General features: G+C 36.4%; 1 protein-coding gene across 2 annotated transcripts in view; it reads left to right on the top strand.

The window, feature by feature from the left end:
* The window catches only part of MAGI3 (membrane associated guanylate kinase, WW and PDZ domain containing 3), a 274,622-nt gene that overhangs the window by 222,643 nt on the left and 28,222 nt on the right, over positions 1–23,757 (top strand). For both annotated transcript variants that reach the window (XM_061183666.1, XM_061183665.1), the window contains exons 9-15: positions 3,292–3,480; positions 5,919–6,524; positions 7,744–7,775; positions 9,835–9,991; positions 11,320–11,411; positions 20,690–20,882; positions 23,245–23,433. In XM_061183666.1, coding sequence (XP_061039649.1) covers positions 3,292–3,480; positions 5,919–6,524; positions 7,744–7,775; positions 9,835–9,991; positions 11,320–11,411; positions 20,690–20,882; positions 23,245–23,433 — 1,458 coding nt within the window. The remainder of the gene's footprint in view (positions 1–3,291; positions 3,481–5,918; positions 6,525–7,743; positions 7,776–9,834; positions 9,992–11,319; positions 11,412–20,689; positions 20,883–23,244; positions 23,434–23,757) is intronic.

Here is a 23,757-nt window from a genome sequence, read left to right as displayed (position 1 = left end):
TAGATAACCAGACACTCTCCTATGAGAGAGTAATGACTCAGCATCTGTCTTTCAGGAGCCCACAAGTTAGCCAGGGAAACAGACACATAATTTTAGTATAGTATGATATTACAGATATAAACAGTAGTGTTGGAACAAAGGAGAGAGAAATCAAATCTCACTACGAGAGGAAAGGAAAGGCTTCCTAGAAGTGATGGAAGTTATGCTAGTCCTTGAAGAATAATGGTTACCATTTATTGAGATAGAGTCTAGTGCTAAATTGGATGCTTTATATTACATCATCTCATTTAAGTCTCAAAATATTGCTGCAAGATTGTTAATATTATTTTCCCCGTCCAGATGCCTTGATGGCATCAAGTTACAGTTGTCTGATGCTTCCATCCCAGGGATATACTTGCCACAGGGACAGAAGTACTCAAGTTTGTGAGCCTCCTTCCTTAGGCAGCCTGTATGGGTTTGTGTTTATCTACATTTATTGAGCACTTACTGTTTGTCAAGCACTGTTTCTTATGCTTTCTGTGCATTACCTAGTTTAATCCCTGTAACAACCCCATGAATTAGGTACTGTTACCCCCCCTCTTATAGATGAGGCAACCGAGACTTAAAAAGGTTGAATTATATTCCAAGATTACTCAACTAAATCACAAAGCTTGGATTTAAAATCAGGATTGTTAGACTCAATGATAGTTTCTTTGTGCCTTTCTTATTCTCACTTTTCTGTATCTAAATTCTGTTAAGACCTACTTCTGACCAATTTCTAATTGGCTTTGGCTGTTTTATTACTACTTTCCCAAATTAGGTGTTAACCAAAACTTTCCCTCCCACTTTAATGTTTGTACATATTGGAGCTCATATATTATATGCTGATTTTCTGTTGTAGCCCTCAGATGCCAGTCTTATTCTGATATTCACGGGGACTAGAGCATGGGATAGCTGACCAGAAATATTTGAATATTTGACATAAAAATGAGAAAGGTACATTTCATCAAAGATATTTTCCTCAAGTACCTGCACACAGTACTTAAATGATCTTATCTACGATCTGATAGGCCACACTAGGGGGCAGTCATAATCAGCTTACATAACTAAATAGGCTTTGAGCATGTCAAATAATTTTTTTAAGTAATATTTTGTTCAGAGATGAGTTGCTAGTTTGAATGTCAGAGGCTCATCAAGAGCCAGCAATGCACTGAGGTATTGCCACAAGTAGCCTGACTGGCCAAACTCAGAGGCCTTACAAAATAGTGTTTACTGTGGTGAATACACTCCTGTCTGGAGTCTAGTCCTCTCCTTTGAGAAGCCCAAAATAGCCGATTTTTTTTTTTTAATGTCAAGTGCTTGTATTTGTAAGAGATCAGCAAATCTGGGAAGAACATAATGAATAGAGTACACCCACTCCTATCCCAAACCTGCCTTTGTCAGTATTTCCAGGGCAGCCCTACCTCTTGCAGGAGCCATATGCATACTGCACAATCTATACAACGATACAGAGCAGGCCCAAGGATTGCTCTTTTCTAATTGCCAATAAGTTTAATGCATGCCTCTTAGAACACTTTGCTAAGAGGGGCAGCAGCAGATACACACAGATTAACTCTGTGCTTGATATTAGTGCTAAGTGTGGTCTAAATATGAAACAAGTCACCCTTGTTAATTTGAGTCATTAGGGAAATGAGCATCAAAACCACAGTGTAAGACCATTCCACACCTACTAGAATGGCTATAACCAAAAAAGCAGACGGTAACAAGTGTTGGCAAGGATGTGGAGAAGTTGGAACCCTCATACATTGATGGTGGAAATGTAAAATGGTACAGCCACTTTGGAAAAGTTTGGCAGTCCTTCAGAATGTTAAACATAGTTATGATATGTTTATGGTAACTGCTGCATTTCCATTCCCAGTATGTAACTAAGAGGAATGAATATATTTGCCCACACAAAACCTTGTACATGAGTGTTCATAGCAACATTATTTATAATATCCAGAAAGTATAAACAATCCAAATATCCATCAACTGATACATGGATAAATAAAATGTGATATATCTGCACAGTGGAATATTATTTGGCAATAAAAAGGAATAAAGTACTAACACATGCTACAACACAGGTGAACCTCAAAAAAATTATGCTAAGTGAAATAAAGCATTCAAAAGACCACATATTATATGATTCCATTTATATTAAAAGTCCAGATTGGGCAAATCTATAGACAGAAGGTAGACTAGTGGTTGCCTAAGACCTAGGATGTGAGGGCAGGTTGGGGAGAAATGGGGAGTGACTGCTAATGGACACAGAGATTTCTTTGGTGTGTGTGTTTGGGGGGAGAGAAAAATGTGCTAAAATTAGACTGTGGTGATGGTTGCACGTCATTGACTTGTATAATTCTGTCATTATTGGATTATATCTCAATAAAGCTGTTAAAAAAGAGATTTGTGAGAAAAGTTTAAACCGTATTTTAAAAAGGTAACTTAAACAATGCTTTATAAATTATGAATCTGTACAATTTGATCCCCACGGTTTTCTTAAGTGCCCTAATGGCAGCCGGGTGGAAGAGAGGAGCAAAAGTTTCTGGGGAAGAGAAGAGAGGTATTACTTGCAAATATGGATCACTTTTAGTTCTAGGATCATCTGGGGAAACCTCTTAAAATAGGCTTTTCAGAGGAGCTGTGCTTTTTGTCTTCCTAAAGTTTCCACTAAATATGAGTAAAAGGGAAAGACGCATGGAGCTATATACTGATAGTGCTCCTCTCATCAGATATAAATTAAAGGTTGCAGAAAGCCTGAGTCATAAATTATAAAATGTTCTCGATGTATTCTCTTTTATAAGTTTGTGACAGTTGCCTTCATCTTCCTAGTATAGTGTTTTCTGCATAGACCTCAGTAGCTGCTTATTCAAATGAAATATACATCTGAATGAGTGCTGAAGGCTTTCAGGAATTTAATAATAAATGTTACCCTTCAGGAGTGTCATTTTGACTTCTAAATAAAGGACTCTTTGGGATAAGAAAAAGTAAGTACAAACAAGGCAGTGAGGAGGGGATAAAGTAGATGTTTTTACCTTTCAAATGACATAGAAGAGTCCTATAAAAGATAAATGATTCATTAGCTAAGGGTTTTTTTTCAGTGATTTAGTTTATGAATTTAAATTCCAACTGTTCTATAACATTAGATTCTCTCTTATTTTTTTCCTGTTAGGTTGTGGTTTGTTATATTTAAGTTATATAGACTATCTTGGAGATGAGCTTCAAGGGCTATATTCATTGTAATTATTCTTGTTTCTCATTTTTACGCAGATATGGAAAAATCACACTTTACTCGAGATCCATCCCAGCTTAAAGGCATCCTTGTTCGAGCATCATTGAAAAAAAGCACAATGGGATTTGGTTTTACCATTATTGGTGGAGATAGGCCTGATGAGTTCCTACAAGTGAAAAATGTGCTGAAAGATGGGCCTGCAGCTCAGGATGGGAAAATTGCACCAGGTAACAGATTTTTCAGAAATACTTAAAGAGGGACTTCCCTGGCTGTCCTGTGGTTAAGACTGCATGCTTCCACTGCAGGGGGCACGGGTTTGATCCCTGGTTGGGGAACTAAGATCCTGCGCATGCCGTGAGGCGTGGGCAAAAAAAAAAAAAGAAATACTTAAAGAGTTATGATACTATAACAAAAATTATAGTGAAAAAGTTATATATATATTATATATGTAACGTATATAACATATTATATAGTAGCTATGTAAGTATATATAAAACTTGTGTGTATATATATATTTATATAAATAAAGAGAGAGAGAACTAAATTATACAACTGAAGAGGGAGATTCCTGTATTAAAATAGTTTATCTTCTAAACTAAGTGCATGCTAGTTTTGAAGGAGGGTCATTTTTACAAATAAGTGGAAACTTAGTCAAAACATTAAATTTATTAATTTTTTGAATAGTTTGCATATTTTGAGATAACTCTTTGTCTGTACTAAGCTAAAGATTTATTAACCATCTCAGAAAACTATTTGATAGTTTGATTTTCTCTGATTATGTTGGGTACTTTTGGAGTTATTTAACATTAACCTGTAATCTTTTTTGAAAAATGATTCATTGTGATGTTTATAATGATACTGAACAAATTGTTATATCCCACAGTTTTTTTCCAAGTTGGGTTTTTATTTTTTGCTTCCTTAGTGGCTGTTAGTAAAATTAAACTGCTATGTTAAGAATTATAGACAATAATATTACTATTTTTACAGAGCTGTATAAATTTGTCTTTTACATAGTTTTCCCAACATCTTTACTTAGTGATTGTTAGATATTTTTATACGGCTGACAGTGTTTATGGCTGAGTGGGTTAGAGGAAGTTTAAGACTAGTTATTGATTATGGGGAAGGTTTAAGTACTTTTTTCCAGAAAGATTTTAGTAATCCACTGAGGTTGCTTCTTACACAGTTTGCTAGACTTTTCTAATCCTCTGTTATTTCACATACTTTGTGTAAATATGTCCCCCATTTGGACGATTCAATTGTCATATTACTTTTGATGGCAGATATCAACTTATTTTCAATTGGGATATGGGCTCTCTCATATTATGCTTTCCCAATTAGGTGATAGAAACGTAAACAAGAAAACTTAAAATAATCAAAAGTTATATTTATAAAGAAAATTATTTTTAGCTCTCTTTTATTACTTTATAAAATTAACAAACTCTAGAGATTAAAATTAATAGTAAAGTTTTTTCCTAAGTCCTCAATTTTGACTTTTTAAATATTTTGTCCATGAAACACATCTTGTAGCTATTGTATATGCTGTCAGGATTTTATAATATAGATTCAGATATGTCTAAAACTGTTATTAATTTGTATAACAATATAATACATCCATTAAAATTCTGGGAACTTTGACCAGGGGAAGAAAAGTCAAAACTTTGTTTCTAATTAGTCTAATTTCTATAGCTTCTTGAATTTTGCAACAAATTTCCACAGACTAACATTTGTTTTTAAATACCATTCATGTTGATTTTTTTAAAGCCTACATGCAATCAGAACAAATTAAAGCACCTTTATTTGGCAATAACCTTTTAAATAATCGTATTCAAATAAAAGCAGCAAATGGATGAGACATCAGAGGACAAATTTTAAAAGCTAAAGCTGCATTAAGAAAAACACACAACTGATAAATGTCAAGTGGTAATAATCCTGCAACCAAAGTGGCCATAATAATGTAAAATCAGAAAAGCAAAACCAACTTTTACAAGGATTAATTCAGCTGAATTTCCAGCATCTTAAATAATATATTCTTTGCTTCTGTTGAGTTTTTTTGTTGCTTACTTTTCCTTTTGAAAACTAAATTACACTAAATTGAAAAAATCCACAAAAAAGAAAGATGCTGAAAGAAAATACATTCATAAGTTATTATTCTAAACTTCAGCCTTACATTGTTCAAACTAGAATGAATTTTTAAGTACATTGTAATCAATGGCTACTTAAAATCAAGAAATAAGGTGGTATTTAAAGATTGCCTGTTTGTACAAGTAGCCAATGGGGTTATTCACTCCTCTTCTATGTACCGAACACCTACTACAATGTGCCTAGCTTTGTGTGACCACTTAGGTGTGACTCAAAGGATATACTAACAATGATAATATGAATTTGCAGTTAATTTTTTAAAGATTCACTTTAGCTTGAGGTCATAACTCTTTGCAACTAAGATAATTAAGAATTTATACATTTATATATTCTTTTTAGAGAGGAGTCACAGAAGGGAGAATGACATGTCGATGTTCAAAATCTATCTTTTCAGTAGTTAATGAACAGTAAGAGGTTTCCAAAATTCAAATTTAGATGCTCAACTTCAGTTATTTTCATCTCCCCCAACAAAAGATTAACTTATTTGATGGTTTTAATATTTTTAACATGACTTATGTTTTACCAGGTGATGTTATTGTAGACATCAATGGCAACTGTGTCCTTGGTCACACCCATGCAGATGTCGTCCAGATGTTTCAACTGGTACCCGTCAATCAGTATGTAAACCTCACTTTATGTCGTGGTTATCCACTTCCTGATGACAATGAAGATCCTGTTGTGGACATTGTTGCTGCTACTCCTGTCATCAATGGACAGTCATTAACTAAGGGAGAGACTTGCATGAATACTCAGGATTTTAAGTCAGGAACGATGGTTCTGGACCAGAATGGAAAATCGGGGCACACCTTGATCAGTGATCGTCTCAATGGACCATCAGATCTGAGTGAGCAGAGAGCGTCTATGGCATCGTCAGGCAGCTCCCAGCCAGAACTAGTGACTATCCCTCTGATCAAGGGCCCTAAAGGCTTTGGGTTTGCAATTGCTGACAGCCCAACTGGACAGAAGGTGAAAATGATATTGGATAGTCAGTGGTGTCAAGGCCTACAGAAAGGGGATATAATTAAGGAAATTTACCGTCAAAATGTGCAGAATTTAACACATCTCCAAGTGGTAGAGGTGCTAAAGCAGTTTCCAGTAGGTGCAGATGTACCATTGCTTATCTTAAGAGGAGGTGAGTAAAAGCGCAACAAGGAAAAATCTTCATTGTTCATGCATTTGTATCTGTGAATTGTCCTTCCTTACAGGTCAGAATATCTCTTTTCCCAGCAGACTTAACTGGTAATTAGTATGCATTTTCCTTAAGTTCTGTCTGACTGCTTCCATAAGCAGTATCTTTTGTAGCAGCTTGTTTAGTTATTTGCGGTTTCATTTGTGTCCATTATGGATTTCTTTCTCTCTATATTCTTTTTAAAATCTGATTTATGACTTTAATGATTAGAGAGAGTCACAACATTGTGCTACTTCAAATGAAATATATCCTCTTAATTCCATTTTCTCTGTTGATGGCAATAATAGAAATGGACTCTTTCAAGCAGTGGTACTTCATCTGGACCTCTGTAATGTACCAAGGATGTTTTGAAAGAGCTAGCATCTCTGTGAATAAGCAAAATGTTGGATGGTGTGTTAATCTGTTCTGTAAAAGCAATCATGATAGCTTGTGCTCATAAAGCTTTTATCTTAAGCTTTAGTATCTGTCCGTAAATGTTAATTAAACCCCACAGTGCTCATGTGAGATAAATATAATTTTATTTTCCAAGGTCATCAACTGACTTGAACTGCTCCCAGACATAAATGCAGTTCCAAGGACTAATCACAAAGTCGCGTTTTAATGGGCTTTCTTAAATCCATACCTATGAATGACTAGTATTTTAAAGAATAAAATTTAGCCCTTCACATATATCTCACTGGCTTTTAGTTTTCATTTTTGAGGCAAATGAGCAGTTTAACTTCACTGGGACTTTTTTTTATTATTCTCATTTGTTTGAACTATTTTTGTTTCTTCTCTGTGTGGTATGGTAGAATGTGCTCAGATCTCTTCGTGAGGGCTGGAGAATTATCCAGAGTTCCAACAAATATGAGAGGCCAGGGTTTGGTGTCAAACAGGTTGGATGTCAATTTCCTGCCTAGTTGCTGGTTGGTTCCGCAGTACAGGAAAGTAATGTTAATCTATTTGAGTCTTTGTTTACTTTATCTATAAAATGGCAGTAACATTTATGCCTTAGGATTGTCATAAAAAATGAAATACGTGTATAATGCCTGGCACATAGAACATATTGGACATAATTTACTAGCCTACTAAAAGTCAAAGCTAGTTTTGTCATAAACATTAGCAGTATTTGTGATCTGGGAATGCTTCCTCTGTTTTTAAAATGTGGCTCATTTTTTTTAAGGTCCTCCTTCACCAACTAAAACTGCCAAAATGGTGAGTATACAGTGGTCCTCAAATGCTTCTTCCGAACACACAGAGAGAGATGCTGCTTTCCCCTCCATGAGGGCAGCTCATGAGGGTGGCGTTTACAGACAGGCAGGAGCCAAGAGGCAGACTGCCCTGGGCTTGTATCAGAAACTCAGAGGGAAGCGTGTGAGTTAGAAAAGCTGCCCATAGAGGAGGTGTGCTCTGCTGGTTAAGTATTTCTGCTGGAAGAACATTAGAGCCCTGTACTACCAATAGTCCTGTCTTGTAAATAGTAAAATGTGGACACACTGAGGTGCCTACTGATGGGTCCTATTACTTTCTTTGTGTTTCAGAGGAACAAGGGTAAGGAGTAGCTAAATGTTCGAGCAGATGTACTATGGGAAGATGTAGTAGTTTCACATAAATTCACGGGGACTATAATTTACCCACATTTAGATAACCTTCTGACATTTAGCCCTAAACAGGACCTTCTAGAACAATTGTGGCCTCTGTGCTCAACTTGCTTGTTATCAGAGTGAGAGGCTATCAGACTTGGAACAGTTTTCTCTGGCATTCTTCTGAGTAACTGACTAGCCTATTTAAAGACCTGTGTAGAGAATAAGACCTAAACAAAGGACGCACCAAATACTGGTATGAAAGAAACAGTGCTAGGTACACGTGTAGCTACTTAAATATCCACAATTATATGGACATGGATATAAAGACAATCGTGTATAAAATCCTAATTTGCTCTATTTTGCTTGATTTGGAGTCTGTCATCTTATAGTTGAAAGATGGTCTTCCATAACCATAAACCCTGGGCTGCTAAACAAAAGACCATCAGATACAAAATGGATTAATTCTCCATAGCCCACCAAATAGGATCCTCAGCAAATTTGCCGTTTTCTGGATCAGGCAGGAAGAAACACTCAGCACTTTTATAGAAAAGTGGACCAGTTAGGCCCAATATGAACAGAAATTCTTTTTGCCTATTCAGTTAAAATTGCACTGTATTTTTCTCCATTTCTCCATTTCTCTGGTCCCTCTAGTACTCATTTTTAACTTCTGTGCTACCCTATCTATTTCTTAACGAATGCCAGTGCAGCCATGGGGATCCTAATGTTTTATAATTGATGAAAGTCTCAGACGACCTCTCACTGCTCCTGACAGAATCCTAGGACATGTGGGAGAAAGTAGAAGAGACTGCTCTTATCTCCTGGCCATCTGACGGGGTCTGGGTCAGTGAAGGGTCCCTTCTGGCACAACGCTTTATAGCGACTGTCCCCTCACTCCTACCTGACAAGTTGCTCCTGCATCCTAGTCACATTAATTATCTTATCATAAATGTCTATAATCCCCCTCTTCTAACCGTAATTCAGGATAACAAGCTGTTCTCAAAACCATAATATTTATTTTCTTAGGCTATTCATTGGATTTCATTTTTTAATTTTATTAAAGAAGTCATTTTACTGAGCTATTCTTTTGGGAAAGTTCTATCTGAATAGGAACATTTGAAAATATCCCTTATCTGATTCTCAGGCATGGTGCATTTTTTTGGGATATATTTGGATTGGCCATGCAGGTTTTTACAGTGTCATCTTTATAACCTAAATTAGAGTTAACACTTCCTATTTCATTTTCTTAGAAAGAACATTACCTTAAACATCTTCACTGAGAATTAAACTCAGTGAGTGGGGAGGATGGGGTTTTTCAAGAATTACATGGACGTATTCTCTTAGAGTCTCCCTCTTGCTTTACTTGGAAGTGCTGCCTTGTGCTGTATCCCTATTTATCTTCTCAAAGTCAATTTGTGTCTTGGTGGTGGAGAAAAGGGCAAAATTGCTTAAATGTAGGACTAATTGATTGATATCATTATAAACTTTTTCTAATTTAACTGAAATATGTTTTAATCAAATACACACAGCTATGAAAGTGAATTCCTATAAGACTGCAAATATGCTGTGGCTTTGACCCTGCTGCTTACACAACTGTAATCAGTTGACATACCCAGTTCAGACAACAGTTTTATGCACTAATCAACCATCTGGCTTTTTGAGATACTAAGTAAGGCCCTTTTCCATTTCAGAAAACAGATAAAAAGGAAAATTCAGGAAGTTTGGAGGCCATAAATGAGCCCATTCCCCAGCCTATGCCTTTTCCACCCAGCATTATCAGGTCAGGATCCCCGAAATTGGATCCTTCTGAGGTCTACATGAAATCTAAGACTTTATATGAAGATAAACGTAAGTAGTTGTGGAATATTTCAGGAAAGCACGCAACAAAATTAATTTGAATTTTCTTAAAAACTCGACTCTTCCATCTTTCAAAACCATGTTGAAGTTATTCCTTCATTCCCATTTTAATATGACTTTGGGCTTCTTCCATTTATATTCAACATTCATTCATTTATTTTCTTCAGAACCATGTATTATTAAGTGCCTTCTGTCTACCCAACATCGTAGTAGGTAATGGGAATACAGAGGTAATAGGTTACATAGGCCCTGCACCCCAAAAGATGATTAAGCCTAAATGGAAAAGACAAAGAGGTAATCAAATACATATACAAATAAGTGCAGATAAGCCCCTAACAGGTTCAGTAATAGAAGGATGGACTGGATGAATTGGGATCCAAAGTAGAAAATGGTCAGTTTTACGGCTGTGGGTAGTAGGAAGTGTCAGATCCTGCTTCATATAGGAAGTTAAGCTTTAGCCAAGTCTTTAAAGACGATGAGGTAGGCGTTTATGAGACAGATAAAAGGGAAAGAAAGAAGGAATAACATGTGCACATTGACCTTGTATGGGCTGGGTTCTGCAAGGAGTTCAGTTTAGCTGCGTGTGGTTGGCAAGGGAAACCGGGGCGGGGGGCAGGAGCAGCTTGCGGAGGGCGGATTATGCCGTTCCGAGGAAGCTGGAGACAGTGGTATACATGATAGAGAGCCACAGAACGGTTTTAACCATAGGGATGAAATTATTGGACTTGTCTTTCAGAAAGATTTTCCTGGCAGGAATACGAAGGATGATGAATCAGAGGGGTGTGTAATTGGAGGAGGAAACCAAAGGGTAGAGGAGACTCCTTCGAGGAGTCCAGCTGAGAGATGATGAGAAGAGAGTGTGCATAGGGTGGAAATTCATTTTCATACTAATTTACTTACTAATGATAGATCTTTTCTAAAGTAAAATCATAGATTTAAGTAGGTTTAATTTTTTAAATTTATTTATTTTTAGAAATAGATTTAGGTCTACCTTGGAAAAGATGTACACAAGTGGAAACATTATATATAATTGACTTCATACTTATTTAACCTGTTACAGATCTTTGTCTTGATAGTCCCAGGCCATATTTAGGAAGATGAAACATTGATTTGAAAGCATCAAGAATTAATGGAAGTGTAATACTGAGAGCATGGAAGTGGGAGCAAATATTCCTAAGCAGTCTTGATTCAAAGTTTGGGTTAGAGCACAAAACAGAGATTTATGATTGAATTTTATTGTATTATTAATCCTTTTAAAATAAATCAAAGTGTGTATTATATATGTATGCTTGTATTTATTATTTTCTGGTTTTCCTTAGCACCAAACACCAAAGATTTGGATGTTTTCCTCCGGAAACAAGAATCAGGGTTTGGCTTTAGAGTGCTGGGAGGAGATGGACCTGACCAATCTGTAAGTTTAAATACTTTGGAATTTGGCTGTTCCTGTTAAAACTTTTAAGTAGAGATTTGGTAGAATACGGTGTTTTTGTTTTGTTTTCTTTTTTGTTTGGTTTTTTAAAAGATTTTGTTTTCTCTAACAGTTTCATTAATATGAGGAAGAACTGCATTTCTACTGGTGTCATAATACCTCAGTTAACTTGGTGTAGCTGAGGCTAAAACTATAGGTAAAAGCTGAATATGTCAGCTGTAAATTAGAGAGTAATAAATGGTTATACTAGCAAAGCATTTACATCTAGAATTTTATTTATACAGGATTCTCACTCAAACTTAGAGAACAAATATAGTGGGTTTATTTTTGTTTTGCCCTTAGTTTGATAAAAAGTAATGTGCTTCTTAGAATTTAAGAACATATTTAAAGTTTTTGTATAATATCAAGAAAGACTACGTTATTATCATGCTTAGAAGTTAGGTGAATAACAATATTCTTTTAAAATGACAGGCTTCTTTCTATTTCTGACTAGAACATTTGATTTATAGAGTATAAATGTGTTGTAATTAGTCATATCAGTTACGGTTAAAATAATCATCAGAGACAAATAAAGTTTAAGGCAGGTTGCCCTACATAGGGCAAATATAAAATACCTTGATTGTTTCTTTTTTTTTGTCTTTCTTTTCTTTTTAATTGAGCTATGATTGACATATAACATTGTATTAGTTTCAGATGTACAACATAATGATTTGATGTTTGTATACACCACAAAATGATCATCATGATAAGTCTAGTTACCATCCGTCACCAAAGTTGTAAATTTTTTTCCTGTGATAAGAACTTCTAAGATTTTTCCCTTGGCAACTTTCAAATATGCACTACAGTATTACTGACTGTAGTCCCCATGCTGTACATTACATCCCCATGACTCATTTATTTTATAACCGGAAGTTTGTGCCTACCTCCCCCCAACCCCCTTTCCACTGTCAACCACCATTCTGTTCTAGGAGTTTTGTTTTGTTCTGTTTTGTTTGTTTGTTTATTTTGTTCTTTGTATTTCACATATAAGTGAGAATACACAGCATTTGTCTTTCTCTGTCTGACTTATTTCACTTAGCATAATGCCCTCCAGGTCCATCCGTGTTGTCACAATTACCAAGATTTCGTTCTTTTTAATGTAGTTTAATCTTTGCATCTGGTGATTTTGTCAATTTTCTTCTTGTAATTGATTTCTAGTTTTATACCATTGTGATTGGAAAAGATGCTTGACATAATTTCAATCTTCTTAAATTTATTGAGACTTGTTTTGTGGCTTAACATGTGATCTGGCTGAGTAGTAGTTGTGTGTGTGTGTGTGTGTGTGTGTGTGTGTATAAAGAAGACATCATATGTATATTTTTTCTTTTTCCTAATTGCTATGGCTAGGACTTCCAATACTATGTTGAATAAAAGTGGCAAGAGTGGGCATCCTTGTCTTGTTCCTGATTTTAGAGGGAAAGCTTTCAGCTTTCACCATTGAGCATGGTGTTAGCTGTGGGCTTGTCATATATGGCCTTTTTATGTTGAGGAGTGTTCCCTCTACACACTTTGTTGAGAGTTGTTATAAATGGACACTGAATTTTGTCAAATGCTTTTTCTGTACCTGTTGAGATGATCATATGATTTTTATCCTTCATTTTGTTAATTTGGTGTATCACATTGATTGATTTGTGGATGTTGAACCATTCTTGCATCCCTGGAATAAATTCCACTTGATCATGGTGTATGATCCTTTTAATGTACTTTTTAATTCGATTTGCTAATGTTTTATTGAGGATTTTTGCATCTGTGTTCATCAGTGATATTGGCCTGTAATTTTCTCTTTTGGGGGTGTCCTTGTCTATTTTTGGTATCAGGTAACGTTGGCCTCATAGAATGAGTTTGGAAGTGTTCCCTCCTGTTCAATTTTTTGGAAGAGTTTGAGAAGGATAGGTATTAAATCTTCTTTAAATGTTTGGTAGAATTCACCAGTGAAGCTGTCAGGTCCTGGACTTTTGTTTGCTGGGAGGTTTTTAATTACTGATTCAATCTCCTTACTAGTAATTGGTCTGTTCAGATCTTCTACTTTTTCATGATTTACTCTTGAAAGATTGCATGTTTCTAGGAATTTATCCATTTTTTCTAGGTTGTCCAGTTTTTTGGCATATAATTGTTCATAGTAGTTTCTTATGCTCCTTTGTATTTCTGGTGGCATCAAGGGTAACTTCTCTTTATTTCTGATTTTACTTTTGAGCCCTCTTTTTTTCTTGGTGAATCTAGCTAAAGGTTTGTCAATTTTATTTATCTTTTCAAAGAGCCTGCTCTTAGTTTCACTTTTCTATTGTCTTTTTAGTCTCTATCTCATTTATGTCTACTCTGATCTTTGTTATTTCCTTCCTTCTACTAACTTTGGGCTTCTTTTGTTCTTTTTCTAGTTCCTTTAGGTGTAAAGCTAATTGTTTGAGATTTTTCTTGTTTTGAGGTAGGCCTGTATTGCTATGAACTTCCCTCTTAGAACTACTTTTGCTGCATCCCAGAGATTTTGGTAAGTTGTATATCCATTTTCATTTGTCTCAAGGTATTTTTTTATTTCTCTCTTGATTTCTTCATTGATTCATTGGTTGTTCAGTAGCATGTAGTTTAATCTTCACATTTTGTGATTTTTCCCAATTTTCTTATAATTGATTTCTACTTTTATACCCTTGTGGTTGGAAAAGATGCTTGTTATAATTTCAGTCTTCTTAAATTTATTGAGACTTGTTTTGTGGCTTAACATGTGATCTGTCCTGAAGAGTGTTCCACTTGAGAAGAATGTGTAATATGCTACTTTTGGATAGAATGTTCTATATATATCTGTTAAGATTATCCGTTCTAATGTGTCATTTAAGACCCATGTTTCCTGATTGATCTTATGTCTGCATGATCTAGTCATTAATGTAAGTGGAGTATTAAAATTCCTTACTATTACTGTATTACTGTCAGTTTCTCCCCTCAGGTCTGTTAATATTTGCTTTATATATTTAGGTGCTCCTTTGTTGGGTGCATAAATATTTACAAATGTTATATCTTCTTGTTGGATTGACTCCTTTATCATTATGTAATGCCCTTTTTGTCTTTCATTGCAGTCTTTGTTTTAAAGTCTATTTTGTCTGATGTAGGTATAGCTACCTCAGCTTTCTTTTGGTTTCTTTTTGCACAGAACATCTTTATCCATCCCTCTGCTTTCAGTCTTTGTGTCTCCTTACATCTGAAGTGAGTGTCTTATAGGCAGCATATAGATGCGTCTTGTTTGTTTATACATTCAGCCACTCTAAGTATTTTGATTGGAGAATTTAGTCATTTACACTTAAAGTAATTATTGAGAGGTATGTACGTGTCATTTTGTTAATTGTTTTCTGGCTGTTTTGTAGTTCCTCTCTGTTCCTTTCTTCTTCTCTTGCTTTCTATGTTATGCTCATTTTCTATTTTTGTTATCTTTTGTGTGTCTGCTATAGGTTTTTGTTTGTGGTTACCATGAGGCTCACATATAACAGCTTATATATATATCAGTCTATTTTAAGTTGATAGCAAGTTAAGTTTGAATGCATTGTAAAACTCTACATTTTTACTCCCCCCATCACATTTTACGTTTTTGATGTCACGTTTCACATCTTTTTATTTTGTGTATCCCTTTTACTGATTATTCTAGTTATAGTTATTTTTACTACTTTTGTCTTTTAACCTTCATACTAGCTTTGTCAGTGATTATATTTACCTTACCCATGAGATTTACACTTTCATATGTTTTCTTGTTGCTAATTAATGCCCTTTCTTTTCAGCTAAAGTAGTCCCTTTCACATTTCTCATAAGGTCAGTTTAGTGGTGATGAATTCCTTTGATGGTTTCTTGTCTGGAAAACTCCATCTGTCCTTCAATTCTGAATGATAATTTTGCTGAGTAGAGTATTCTTGGTTGGAAGTTTTTTCCTTTCAGCACTTTGAATATATCATGCCACTCCCTTCTGGCCTGCAAAGTTTCTGCTGAAAAGTCTGCTCATAGTCTTTTGGGGGTTCCTTTGTATGTAACAAGTTGTTTTCCTCTTGCTGCTTTTAAGATTCACTCTTTAACTTTTGACATTTTAATTATAATGTATCTCTGTGTGGATCCTTTTGGGTTTGTCTTTTTGGGAACTCTCTGGGCTTTCTGAATCTGGATGTCTGTCTCTTTCCCCAGGTTAGGGAAGTTTTCACAGCCATTATTTCTTCAGGTAAGTTTTCTGCTCCTTTCTCTCTCTCTTCTCCTTCTGGCACCCCTATAATGCAAATGTTTTTCTGCTTGAAGTGATTCCATAGGTACCTTGGGCTATCTTCACTTTTTTTCATCTTTTTTTTTTTCTTTTTGCTGCTCTTGTTGGGTGAGTTCCACGGCCCTGTCTTCTAGATCACTGATTCTTTCTTCCGTTTTATCCAGTCTGCTGTTGAATCCCACTAGTGTAATTTTCGGTTCAGTTATTGTATTCTTCAGCTCCATGACTTCTGTGTAGTACTTTTTTATATTTTCTGTCTCTTTATTGAAGTTCTCACTGTGTTTATGCATTCTTCTCCCACATTCAGTAAGCATCTCTATGACCATTACTTTGAACTCTTTATCAGGTAAATTACTTATCTCCATTTCATTAAGGTTTTTTTCCTTAGGTTTTATTTTGTTCTTTCATTTGGAATATATTTCTCTGTTTCCTTATTTTGCTTAACTCTCTATTTTTGTTTCTGTGTATTAGGTGAAGCAGCTACCTCTCCCAGTCTTGAAGGAGTGACCTAGTTTAGGAGATGACCTTATCTTTCAACTTTGCCCTAGCTCTTGGTTGTCTCTCCAACCTTTGTGATTGTCCAAGCAGCCTGATTTATTCTCAATAAGTCCCAGTCACTGAGGGTGTGCCAAGACCTCTCAGTGTTCCAAAGGGAGGGACCTCAGTCAGCATCTAACTTCAGGCTGATTGGAAGCCATACCCTCAGGCAGCAGCTTTTAAAGTATGTCAACATATACAGTCCTGTGGGACTGCACTTGTAAACTCTGCTGGCCTCCAGACCAGGAGATTTGGAGGTATCACCTGGGTGACAGTTGCAAAAATCAGAACTTCAAACAAGTTTATAAGCTCGTTTCTGGGAGGTACCAGAGAGCCGTAGTGAAGCCAGGGAAGAGTGCAAAGATGGCATCTCTGGTCTATGTTCCCTGAAAGCACCTCTGTAGCCTCTAGATGTGCGGCAAAGCTGAACCCTGCCCCTCAAGCTAGGACAAGTAAATAGGCCTTTTTCACAGAAAGACTGGGGTTGGGGGGCGGTGTTTCAGTCTGCAGTCTGTGTAGTGCCATGAGGGTGGGAGCTTGTCAAGAACTGTCTCTCTTATTGTTACAGTCTCATGGGACTCAAGATTGCAGGCTGCCCTGGCCACCAGCGCCAGGCAATCAAGGAATGACCCCTGTGTGGACTACATGTGCCCACCAGCTTTAGCTAAGCAGCAAGAAAGTGCAGGGCCAGGGCATACCCACTAGCTTTAGCGGGGCAGTAGGAGAGTATAGGGCCAGGATGCATCCACTGGCACAGCAGAGTAGAGGGAGAGCACAAAAATTGGCGCCTGCTAGCACCTCTGTCCCTGGAGAGAGTCCCAGTAGAGCCCCAGCCCTTCAGCAGATGCTTTAAGAGTAGCAAATGAATCTCCTTCACATACAGTCTAGGCAGTTTTCAAACTGCTGCTTTTGCGCTGGTCCCCGGGGTGAGTGAGTCTGTGTGTAAACCCTTTAAGAAAAGTATCTCAGTTCCCTATAGCCCTTTGGGTCCCCTGGATGTGAGCCCCTTTGGTTTTCCAAGCCAGACATTTTGGAGGTCCATCTCTCCATTGCAGATCCAAAGGTTAAGTTGCATGATGTGAAGCACGAACCCCTCACTCCTTAGGGAGAAGCTCCAGATTTGTGAGATGCCTCTGATTATGGGTCACTGTGCTGGGGGGTAGGGTTTGGCAGACCATGTCTCTGCCTTTCCTACCCATCTCAGTGTGGCCCTTTTACCATTTCTTGTGAAGGAATTGTTCAGCTAATTTTCAAATCTTTTTCAGAGGGAATTGTTCCGTATGTAGCTGTAGATTCCATGTGTCCATGAGAGGAGGTGAGTTCAGGATCTTCTTACAACACCATGTTGGACCGTACCTCCTCCAAACTAGTCATATTTCTCTTGACTGTTTCTGATGGTAGATGTAGTTTTGTAGATGTAGTTTGTCGCTTCCTATTTTGTTGATACTCATAGTGTTTGTTCACTTAGGTGTTTTAAGAATTTTTCTCAGACAACTTGGGAGAAACCTTTCTCTTCTCTTCTCTCTTTTTTAATTGAAGTATAGTTGATGTACAATATTATATGTTACAGGTGTACAGTATAGTGATTCACAATTTTTAAAGGTTATACTCCATTTATAATTATTATAAGATATTGACTATATTCCGTGTTTTGTACAATATATCCTCGAATCTTATTTCATACATAATAGTTTGTACCTCTTAATCCCTTATGCCCATATTGCCCCTCCCCCTTTCCCTCTCCCCACCGGTAACCACTAGTTTGTTTCCTATATCTATGAGTCTGCTTCTTTTTTGTTATATTCACCAGTTTTTTGTATTTTTCCACATATAAGTGATATCACTTATATTCCACATATAAGTGATATATTCCATGTATAAGTGACATCATACAGTATTTGTCTTTGTCTGACTTATTTCACTTAGCATAATGCCCTCCAAGTCCATCCATGTTGTTTCAAATGGCAAAATTTCATTCTTTTTTATGGCCTAGTAGTATTCCATTGTACATATATGTATGTATATATAGGTGTGTATATAGATATAGATCACATCTTCTTTATCCATTCATCTGTTGATGGACACTTAGGTTGCTTCCATATCTTGGCAATTGTAAATAATGCTGTTATGAATGTTGGGGTACATGTATCTTTTCGAGTTAGTGTTTTCATTTCTTTTAGATATATACCCAGGAGTGGAATTGCCGGGTCATAGGGTAGTGCTATTTTTGTTTTTTGAGAAACCTCCATACTGTTTTTGACAGTGGCTGCACCAATTTGTATTCCCACTAACATTGTGAAAGATTTCCCTTTCCTCCACATCCTTGCCAACGTTTGTTATTTGTAGACTTTTTGATGATAACCATTCTGACAGGTGTGAGTTGATACCGCATTGTGGTTTTGACTTGCCTGATGATTAGCGATGTTGAGCATCTTTTCATGTGCCTGTGGGCCATCTGCAATTCCTCTTTGGAAAAATGTCTGTTCAGGTCTTCTGCCCATTTTTTAATCAGGTTGTGTTTTTTTTTTGATATTAAGCTGTATGAGCTGTATGTATATTTTGGATATTAAACCGTCATTGGTCTCATCATTTGCAAATATTTTCTCCCAGTTCGTAGGTTGTCTTTTTGTTTTGTTTATGGTTTCCTTTGCTGTAAAAAAGCTTTTAAGTTTAATTATGTCCGATTTATTTTTGTCTTTATTTCCATAACTCTAGAAGATGGATCCAAAAAAATATTGCTGCGATTCATGTCAAAGAATGTTTTACCTATGTTTTCCTCTAGCAGTTTTAGAGTATCCCATCTTACACTTAGATCTTTAATCCATTTTGAGTTTATTTTTGTATATGGTATTAGAGAGTGTTCTAATTTCATTCTTTTGCATGTAGCTGTCCAGTTTTCCTGGCACCACTTATTGAAGAGACTGTCTTTTCTCCATTGTATATTCTTGCCTCCTTTGTCATAGATTAATTGACCATAAGTGTGTGGGTTTATTTCTGGGCTGTCTATTCTGTTCCATTGATCTATGTGTGTGTTTTGGGTCCAGTACCATACTGTTTTGATTAGTGTAGCTTTGTAGTATAGTCTGAAGTCAGGGAATGTGATTCCTCCAGATCTGTTCTTCTTTCTGCAGATTGTTTTGGCTATTTGGGATCTTTTGTGTTTCCATACAAATTAAAAACAAATTTTGTTCTAGTTCTGTGAAAAATGCCCTTGGTATTTTGATAGGGATTGCATTGAATCTGTAGATTGCTTTGGGTAGTATGGTCATTTTAACAATATTAATTCTTCCAGCCCAATAACACAGTATATCTTTCCATCTGTTTGTGTCGTCTCCAATTTCTTTCATCAGTGACTTATAGTCTTCCAAGTACAGGTCTTTTACCTCCTTAGTAGGTTTATTCCTAGGTATTTTGTTCTTTTTGATGCAATGGTAAATAGGATTGTTTCCTTAATTTCCCTTTCTGACAGTTCATTATTAGTGTATAGAAATGCAACAGATTTCTGTATATTAATTTTGTATCCTGCAACCTTACGGAATTCATTGATGAACTCTAGTAGTTTTCTGGTGGCAGGAATTTCTACATATATGTAGGATTTTCTACATATACTATCATGTCATCTGCAAACAGTGACAGTTTTACTTCTATCCAATTTGGATTCCTTTTATTTCTTTTTCTTGTCTGATTGCTGTAGCTAGGACTTCCAATACTATGTAGAATAAAAGTGACAAGACAAGATAAGGAGCATCCTTATCTTGCTCCTGATCTTAGAGGAAATGCTTTCACTTTATCTTCTCTTAAATGTAGGGTTCTAGCAGCTCTGAAACTAGCCCAAACATTTAGGATTACCTAATTATAGGATTCTAATTGCTGGCAAACAGAATGAATTAGATCCGTTCACCTAGATGCAAGTGAATCTTAGGTCACTCTGTTCCCTTAAAATATTTACTGCTTTATAATTTAGAAACAAGACATATTTCTCTTTTGCATATACTAAACTTGTACTAATAGCCTTATGTAATGAGTGTATTGTAAGAATTATTCCAGTTGCTATGAACAGCGTACCAAAAAAATCTTTCCTGATGACATTCAGTGTACTTTACTAGTAGCTACTCCACAGAATTGCGTTTTCTGAGTTTAATGTTTTTGTTTTGTTATAGTAATGGAAGTGATAGTAGTATTTTTTAAGTTATTGAAATACTTTGTATTTTCTGTCTTCCTTGTCCCTAACCCAGAAAATCCAGAAGAGATTATGTGGTGTGGTCGTTTGAAGTGCCATTTTGGAGAATGGTCAATTTCTAAGATTTCACCTTTCTAAAATATGACAGTTTTCATGTTGAACTGCAAAAATCTGTTGGTTTGCACAGTTCTGAGTCAGGAAGTACTTAACTTGGTAGTTAAGGATCTTAGTACATCTTAGTAGACTGTATAGAGCAACCTACACCTTATATCTTATCAGATATACATTGGGGCCATCATTCCTCTGGGCGCAGCTGAGAAGGATGGTCGTCTCCGTGCAGCTGATGAGCTGATGTGCATTGATGGAATTCCTGTTAAAGGGAAATCACACAAACAAGTGCTAGACCTAATGACAACTGCTGCTCGAAATGGCCATGTGTTATTAACTGTCAGAAGAAAGATCTTCTACGGTGGTATGTGAACCTGTTCCTGCTCTGATAAGTTAAAAAAGAAACAAAGAGACTTAGTCCACATTTTGGGGGTGTTTTTTGGGTTTTTTTTTTTTTTGCAGGTTATTTTATTATGTTTAATAGTGTATGAGATAACTCATTTGGTGTGATCCAAGGCCTCATTGTGGAAGGCCATGTAAGGTCAAAAGGATTCAGAAATAATACTACTACTATCAAAAAAGAGAAATAAATTTTGGGCCTCTATATTAAGATTATATTAAGATATATTGATGAATTTGCCAATGTGGCATTGTAGATCGGAGTATCAGCTTCAATCTGTTTTCTGAAAAACAAAGTTATTTAGTCATACCAAGATATCCCATTAGCTGAATATCAAAAGATTTTGGATCCTGATGATCCTAAATATTCAAAGAGGACAGAATGTTTCTACTTGACAAGTTTTAGTATAATATAATTTAACATTTGAGTGCTTACCACATCCCAGACATATTCTTTTACCTACTCTTTACAACACTATGATGTAAACACTATCATCATTCTAGTTACTCACAGAAAGGTTGAGAAACACATAGGTGGTAGGTAGTAGGACCAGGATTAAAACAGGTAGTTTAATTACAGAGCCTGGGGTCTAAACCATTACACTAGGGTATGAAAATCTCATGTATTTCCTCTTCAATAGTTTTGTGAATATTAAGTAGAAATTTTTAAAAGTGAATTCTTGCCACTTAAAAATTTTTAAAAGACAACCCTGTGGCACCACAAGAATGTAAGCCTCATGTAGTTTGGGAGTTTCATCCATTTAGTTATGTGCTGTGTCCCCAGTACTTAGAAGAATGCCTGCCTGGCACAGAGTGGACATAAAAAAATGTTTGTCGACTTGATGAATAGTTGCATTACTCTTAAAAATGAGGCACCATGTTTTTGATTGCAGCGTCCAAAGTAAAGGCCCAGGGACTTCCCTCGTGGTCCAGTGGTTAAGACTCCCTGCTCCCAATGCAGGGGCCCGGGTTCGATCCCTGGTCAGGGAACTAGATCCTGCTTGCTGCAACTAAGAGCCTGCATTGCTGAAACTAAAGATCCCTCATGCCACAACTAAAAGATCCCGCACGCAGCAACGAAAATCCCGTGTGCTGCAACTAAGACCCGGCACAGCCAAATAAATAAATAAATAAAAAGCAACAAAGTAAAGGCCCACCTCCCTTCCTAAATATCAGGTATTCCGTGATGCATACAGATTTTAATGCAGTGTTGCCTCCATTTGGTTGTGCTGAAGTCAGAACATAACTACACAGAGTAAAAAATGTGATGCTATACAACTAGAGGTTGGCTCCCTCCTGGAAAGCATCATGAAGAAGTTTCATAGTAGTTTGATATTACTGGAAGCATTTTAGCTAATTCATTCTAACCATGCATTATATCAAAAAGTACCTTTATTTTTTATTAATGATTGGATGTTGGTGACACTTTGTCGAGGTGCAAAAATGTATTCTCAGAATCACATAGATTTTGACCCAAAGAGACCTTGTAAATGCATATGCATCGATAGCAGTGTGTTGTGGTGGTTGTTTATGATGTTTTGTATCAAATTATGGCACAAAATTTGCTCTTTTTTTGAAATCAGTTAGGACTAACTTGTGTCATTCTTTCTCACATTCTGATGTTATCTTGAATAGGAGAAAAAGGTGTAGGTTAACTGCCCATTTGCTAGGAATTCCATATGACCTAATCTATGCCTAGGAGAGTTTGCCGTTCATGTGGACAGCTTGTTGTATGCCTGAGAACTGCTAATAGTTAACTCATCTGGTATCACCCATCAGGAACCTGCAGTTGTAAAACACATTGTAAAAGATAAATTCTGTGTAGATGGCAAACTGTTCTCAACCTGTATTGGGCAGCATCTCTATCCTGATGCAGTGACCTCTCAGACGTCATGAGTGTCAGTCACTGCACTAAATTATATTTAAAGTTGATTTTAAAAGGAAGTTTACTATTTGTTATTCATTATCAGCTTTTTAAAAAATTACTGGTCCAGGTTAAAAACCTTGCTGGAATTAAAATAATTTCAAGAAGAATATTTTTACTATCAAATTTCACAGAAGCTTTGAAAAACTTCCTTTAAAGTGAGGTAACATTTTGCATTTTTCCAACTATGTACTTAGAGAGCATTTAAGAAGTCAGCTGGACTGCTGCCGCCTACATCTGCACTCAAATTAGGTCCAGAGCTCACGTGGGTGGAGGTGCTGCTTTTCTATTCTTTATGTTATTAGAAACTAAATTTTCTTGTGAAAGGCTTAGCACAAAAACACTTTAGTTATCAAAAGTTATGATATTCCAAAAATATCAAAATTGATCATGTTTATTATAGAGAAACAACCTGAGGATGACAGCTCTCAAGCCTTCCTTTCAACACAGAATGGCTCTCCCCGCCTGAACCGAGCAGAGGTCCCAGCCAGGCCTGCTCCCCAGGAGGCCTATGATGTTGTCTTGCAACGAAAAGAAAATGAAGGATTTGGCTTTGTCATTCTCACTTCCAAAAGCAAGCCACCTCCAGGAGGTAAGGGCTCCTATGTCCTGTTATCCCTCCCTATAATTCCAGTTTTCTGAGTTGCCTGCTGGGGTTTATGAAACTAGTTAGGAATCATGTGTTGATATAAGTTGCCTCAGAGAGTTATCTTTTTTTAAAATGCTGAATATTTTCTTTATTTTCAAAATTAGGTAATCTGGGGACTTCCCTGGTGGTCCAGTGGTTAAGATTTCACCTTCTAATGCAGGGGGTGTGGGTTCAATCCCTGGTCGGGGAGCTAAGATCCCATATGCCTCACAGCCAAAAAGTCAAAACATAAAACACAAAAAATTCAATAAAGACTTTAAAAATGGT

The sequence above is a fragment of the Eubalaena glacialis genome, chromosome 3, assembly GCF_028564815.1.
Source record: "Eubalaena glacialis isolate mEubGla1 chromosome 3, mEubGla1.1.hap2.+ XY, whole genome shotgun sequence".
In the NCBI taxonomy this organism is placed as follows: domain Eukaryota; kingdom Metazoa; phylum Chordata; class Mammalia; order Artiodactyla; family Balaenidae; genus Eubalaena; species Eubalaena glacialis.
Note: the sequence above shows the minus strand (reverse complement) of the source record. Positions and strands in the feature narration are given on the sequence as shown.